Below are 6760 nucleotides of genomic sequence, written 5' to 3' on the forward strand. Positions count from 1 at the left end.
GTTTATATCAAGATTGACCTTTTACGAGGCATTCCTGATCACAGGAAAGATTGTGTTCCCGGAGAAGCAATTATCGTTGATGCGAAAAACTAGAAATAACGGAAACGTAGTGAACGGAAAAAGAAAGAAAGGAAAGGCTCATAATAAGGGTTAAAGAAAATTGGAAAAAACTTTAATATTCACAAATGGTTTACAAACTACTTACGAAAGTGCGAATATCCATATACAAAAGACCAATGAACATACGTACATGTGTGAATCTATATAAGTATGTAAACATATCAAAATCTATAAAGTACAGACAGGGCATCTGGGAAACATATGTTCGTTACTGCCAAGTGGTTACGGATGACCCTGACAACTCATAGTAAACAGCGTAAGTAATATTAATTAATAAGTCAAAGAGGATGTTACTGGTTGTTGTTTTGAGAATATTAAGATCATGGATAAGCTTTGATAATGCCAGGACAAACGCAATACTATAGTACCATTACAGTGTATAGTCATCGGATATCGGAGCTAACGTGATTGACAGCAAATCTAGTGTCAGTCTTTCAGTGTTAATGCGTAGGTAAGCGTAGGTCGGTAAGCGCATAACGCGCATAAATGCTTGGTTGGTGGGTGTGGGGGCAAGGACTAATTTATAAGTAGTAGTGTTTGTGTTCGTTAAGGTGCTTATCTTGCCATGTGTTTGTTTAATTTGTCAGTGAATGTTTTAGAATTTTTGTTTCAGTGATGTAGCAGTGGGTAGCTTAATCCAGACGCGGATGGTATGTGGGAAGAAAGTGTGCTAGTAAGAGTGGATGTTGATGTATATCAGGAACTTACTGTTATGGGAGTTTCGTGCTACGTGTATGTCCTGCTTGTAGGTATTCCTGTTTGTTAGTGTTCATAAGGTTGTGATCTTGTACGTGATTGCATATCTGTGTGCTGGTCTTCGTTTCTCATGCAGGTCCATGTTTATTTATTTTTTTATTTTCTTTATTTTTTTCAGGTATACACGCGTAATTGTATGTAATAAACTTGGCTGACCTAAATGGAATTTCTCAATGTCGTGCTTGATGTAGGGGTCCCATACAGCCGTACAGTACTCAAGTGTTGGGCGTACGCATGTTGTAAACTATGTAGTTGATGTGTGGTGTACAGTTGTGTATGTTTCTCCTGAGGAAGCCCAGTGTTCTTGAAGTCAATTTGTGTTAAAGGAGATATTGTTAATGGGGTGTACTCCAAGGTATTTGTAGGATAATGTGCGTGTCAGTTGTTGGTTGTGTAGAGTGTAGGTGTATTATATCGGTGTATTTGATCTGATGAAACGGAGTACCTTGTATTTACTTCGTCTGATGATCATTTGCCACGACCTTTCCCTCTGTTGAAGGGCATCTAAATTAATTTGTTCTGACGGAAATTGACAAGATTTCCCTAAGCAAATAACTTGAAATCATATCCCTCATAGGAACACGGTGTACATATACACAGTGTACATTACCGTGCTACACACACACACCATGGGATCTGAGACAAAAGATATGCAATATCCATTTTGATTATGGTATTAGACATGAATTGCAACTCATAAAATCAATTTCAGGAAAAGCACGCTCCTCGTCGAAAGGAAACAACAAACACAATAACCTATGCTGATATCCACAGTAATTGACAGGCCTATTTATATTACTATGTATAAGGTGTCACTTAGTAACGCCTAGCAATCCAGCTGAATAATCATCTACTCGGATTTGGGTTCCCTCTCAGACGACCTGCTGTGGATCTGGACCGGAGGCCAACGCAGGGGACGCGACTTCGTGTGGCCTTCAGGAGTCCGTTTCGTGGGTCTGAACTGGTCTCACACCGGCGGGTATGTGCACGGGCGTCTCGCTTGTCATTTTCGGTGTGGCCATTTGCGTAAAAAGCTTTTTTGTCGTTTATAAGTTTCTTCCCCTTTACCATCAGCTGAAAAGCTTTTTCTAATTGCTGTTTTTGCCACCAGGAGGAAGCAACCGCAACCAGACAACCGCGAGGAGGGGGGCGAGAACTGCGTGGCCGTCCTCAACGACTTCTATGACGACGGCGTCAAGTGGCACGACATTGTAATAAACTTTATATTTTCTATGTTTCAAATGTAAGCAAATAAACAAATAGTACGATATACCTTTAAAAGCATCCCTAGCTGTTAGCGGGTCACCTCAGAGTAAACGACCTTGTTTCACCCTTCCCGCCAGGTATCAGTCATTAAGGCGAGATGAAGTATTTTCTTTTAACGCTTTTATTTACTTTTATTTTGATCTGCTCGAGTTTTAGTGTGAACATCATTTTATGTAATTTTATGTTATTCTATTACATCTTATATTCATATTTTATTGTGTTTATCTTGTGAAATCAAGGTGAATCCTAAAAAAACACACGAGCCTGTTAGGAGCCTGTCAGACCATGCTTTTTTTTTTTTTTTTTTTTTTTTTACCAACCTCCGCTGACCTGACCTGATGTACAGGGGTCACACAGTAACAGAGAGCACTTGCCGGACATCTCTCTAGCTCTCAACAGTTAATATGCGCAGGCAATGCTCCTGTAAGCCAGAGATCCGAGGACGGAAGACTGCAACGGGGCATTGACCTGACATATTAACCAGGAAGACGAAGGCACCCCTATTTAAATAATTTGTAGTATGGTACATTTTTTGTGTGTATCCGGCCCGCTGTGGAACACCAGTGTGACATTGTAAAGATAAGTGTTGTGTTTTTTTAAAGCCTCCGGGCTAGTATCGTGGTAACGTGTCGGCCTCTTATCCGAGGGGTCAGCGATTCGCGCCGAAATATTAGTAAATGTTTTAAAATGTTCATACTTTTTTATGTTGTCTTTTATTCTTGATAAGGAGTTGTGCCCAGGCTCCTTTTTTAAAAATATTTTTTGGTTTTATTTCATATTCGTATTTGTCACAAGTACACAGTTCTTTTTAAAATGGCATCATAGAAAACGAGGGCCGTGTAAAGGAAAACGGGGTAGCCTAGTGTTTGGAATCCCTCAATGGTTTTAATGGCTCGGTTTTATGTTATTTTAATTCTTTCTATTTCTTTTAGTCCTAAACTTTTATTTTGATTTTAGTTACAATATTTATACCTGGCCCACCGTTCCCTCGGAGGGTTCTTACCGCTCAGCCCGCTCCGAACACGAAAAGCCCCATCAGTAAATAATATGCATTGTGGCAGTTGACTCCCTCAGGGTCACTTCCCGCTTACTCCGACTGAGAGCTCGGGGCGGAGGCCAGAGGGCGAAGTCTAAGAATCTGGCCGTGTTTATTGTCTTTTTAAATGAGAATAAAAGAAAATTCGCTTATTCTATATTTATTGCGGATTTTTACCTTTTTGCAAAAACATCCAATTCTTTTTTCGTCAGGGCTTTATCCTTGTTCATAAGTGCCACATCCTCACTTGTGCAAATCTATCTATATATGCACACACACACACACACACACACACACACACACACACACACACACACACACATACACACACACACATATATATATACATACATACATATATATATATATATATATATATATATATATATATATATATATATATATAAATATATATATATAGACATGCATGCATATATGCATATACATACACATGTACACACACACACACACACACACACACACACACACACAAACACACGCATATATATACACATACATACACACACATGTACACTCACACATATACTGTATATATAATATATACATATATATATTGTGTTATACACACACACACACATATATACATATATGTGTGTGTGTGTAAATATACATGTGTGTGTATACACACACACACACATATATGTATATATATATATATATATATATATATATATATATATATATATGAATATATATATATATATTATATATATATTATATATATATATTTATATACATGTATACATACATATGTTATTTTATCATTATTCAAGAGCCATTCATTGCGCTGCAGAACTCAGGCCTTAGGTCATTTGGCGGTACCACCTGTGCTTGATGGGACGCCCTTCCTAATCAACCATGTTTCAGCGCGCTACCATTTGCACCACAGCGGCGACTTCCCCTACGACACCTGCGTTTCACATCTCAAGGTGTTATGCACTCTCGCCGTGAAATCGGGTTCTAGCCAGCCAGCAGTCAGAGCGCAGGCATTTTGCAACTGCCGCGGCAGGTATTGAACTCAGGACTACGTGGGCCGGAGTCAGCTTTAACCACTGGACCATCGCACCAGACACATACATATATACATTAATACATATACATATATATATATATATATATATATATATATATATATATATATATATACATAAATACATATACATATATACATATATATTTACAAATGTATATTTATATGTATATATAAACATACATGTAAATATGTTATATACATATGTGTATATATGTGTGTGTGTGTCTACATATGCATATATGTATATATATGTATACATATGTGTGTACACACTGATACATATATGTGTGTATGTAGATATGTATGTATATATGTATACACACATACATATATGCACACACATATACACACGCATATATATATATATGTGTATGTTTGTGTGGGTGCGTGTGTATGTATGCTTATGTATATATACAGGTATCTATATATATATATATACATATAATATATATAGATGTATATATATAAATATATATACACACACGCACCCGCGTATGACGGACATATACATCATACATGATAAGTCAGGGTGCTTGAGTTTCTAACCTATACATGTATATATATTTTTTTTTCTTCCTTTTCATCAAAAAGTCCTCTCTGTTACATTCATTGCAAGAAATGCACGATTTTTGTCAGAACCAGTGAAAGAAAAGTGTTCTTACAGTGGATCATAAAGTTATTGTAAAAAGGTAAGGCTTAAGCAAATTGGTCTTCATTCATTGTCACATATAAATACATATAAATACAGACAGCGTCATTTGATCTAGATCATATGGACGAGATTGTGCTACAAGAAAGCAGTATTGCTCTTCATCCATTCATTTCATTTGTGTGTGTATTTGTGTTCATCCATGGACTCGGACTTTGTGCTCACAGATGATGGCCTTGTCGTGGTGGCAGGCGATGTCGTGCCACTTGATGCCGTCGTCGTAGACGTTGTTGAGAACCCCCAGGCAGTTCTCATTCCCCTCTCGGTTGTCTGGTTGTGGTCGATGATTCCTGGTGATCACATTGGTAAGTGAGAAGAGTTTTCGACAAAAAGTAGCCTCTTGGTGTTTGAGTAAAAGGAAAAAGCCAGGAGGCACTTACCCGCCGGTGTGAGACCAGTTGAGACCCACGAATTCTTCACCTGAAGCCCAGGCGAAGCCATGGTTCTTGAGCTGACCTGAGGTCCAAATCCATGGTAGATGATCTAAAAAGATAAAAATGCACGTATTTAGCAAAGTTGCATACTCATAGCTTCGTGGATTCGAGTCTCGACCTTTGAAAGTTTGAGTGTGAATCCCACAACACAAGAGAGAGGATGAGCTTGAAATATTACCTTCTGTAATCGCCTCTCTGACGAGACTGTCCTCTTGGCGAGTCTCGATGCTGATACCCTGCCAGCCGGAGCCAAGGTTGCCGCAGTACTGGTTGGCGCCATCCCACGTGTAGGTCTTGCTGCCGTCATGGCGCCACGAGAAGTGGTACTCGCTGTCGCCCAGCCTTTGGTCCACCTGAAGTCGTCCGAACCGCCATTGTGGTGGGTGAGAAAGAATGGTTGGAGTTAGGGGAGATTTCCTTAATGGACATCGACAGCAGGAATGATTTAACTCGATATGACGAGAAAGATTGCTTCAAAAGGTGAGAAGAAGCACCTCGCCATTACATGCATATGAATAAATTTACATACATATATATATGTATATTTACATGCATATAAAAAATATACATACATGTATATGTATATGTATCAATATATGTATATACATGAGTCATTTCATGGTGTGAAAGCAGCTCTGAATGCTGCGTCAGGGACCTCGACACTTACCGGGACGCCCGAGGTAACTGACTGGGGCACCACAGGTCCACTTCGGCCTCGGTGCACCTGGAATTGAAGCGAAAATATTTTGTCATTAGTCTATTAGATTTGATTGGAGGGGATATACTGGCAAAGGAAATCGACTCAGGCAAGTGGGAACAATCTCACTCGTTATGACGAAAGATTTAGTTCTGCAGATTACTTTTATCATCCTTGAATATTGTCATTTGACGAAATCCTGCCACACAAGAAGGGCCCAGGGACTCACCGGGGCCACGGGAACCGGCTGATGCACCACAGGTCGCACAGGTGCCACAGTCGCACGGGCGGTGGACGGCGGCAGGTCTGAAGCCATGTACTCCGTGTGGGAAGCTGAACGCGTTGGGCCTAAATCCATGCCCGACAGGAGGGAAGTGCCCTTGCCCGGCGGGAGGGAAATGTCCATGAAAATGCCCGTGTCCGCCAAGGGAATGATCCCCAGCAGCCGCAGCAGCCAAGGCCAACAACAGTAAGAACTTCATCTGTAAATCAGAAGCAAATACCTTACAGAATGACGTAAATAGTCAATAGAGTAATCATTTCCAATCACACACCCTACAGCACATTTACCTACATTACGTAACGTGTAATTCGCCCTCAACTGTGTTTTCACACTTCACAAAAATTCACAAACCACTACCGATTCCCCAGTACAAGCCTTAGCCACAAAAACATTTCGTTTAAACAA

The 6760-nt window shown here is 39.7% G+C and overlaps 1 protein-coding gene across 1 annotated transcript; it reads right to left on the reverse strand.

Moving 5' to 3' along the window:
* Nucleotides 1–4928: 4928 nt before the first annotated feature.
* LOC119585038 (macrophage mannose receptor 1-like) lies at nucleotides 4929–6355 on the reverse strand (the record flags this gene model as incomplete). Its single annotated transcript, XM_037933658.1, has 5 exons — nucleotides 4929–5231; nucleotides 5322–5424; nucleotides 5554–5728; nucleotides 6043–6099; nucleotides 6302–6355. Coding segments are annotated over 5 exons (543 nt in total), but the record flags the coding sequence as incomplete, so codon positions are not given.
* Between the last annotated feature and the right edge of the window lie 405 nt (nucleotides 6356–6760).

This window comes from Penaeus monodon, chromosome 3, assembly GCF_015228065.2.
Source record: "Penaeus monodon isolate SGIC_2016 chromosome 3, NSTDA_Pmon_1, whole genome shotgun sequence".
NCBI lineage: Eukaryota > Metazoa > Arthropoda > Malacostraca > Decapoda > Penaeidae > Penaeus > Penaeus monodon.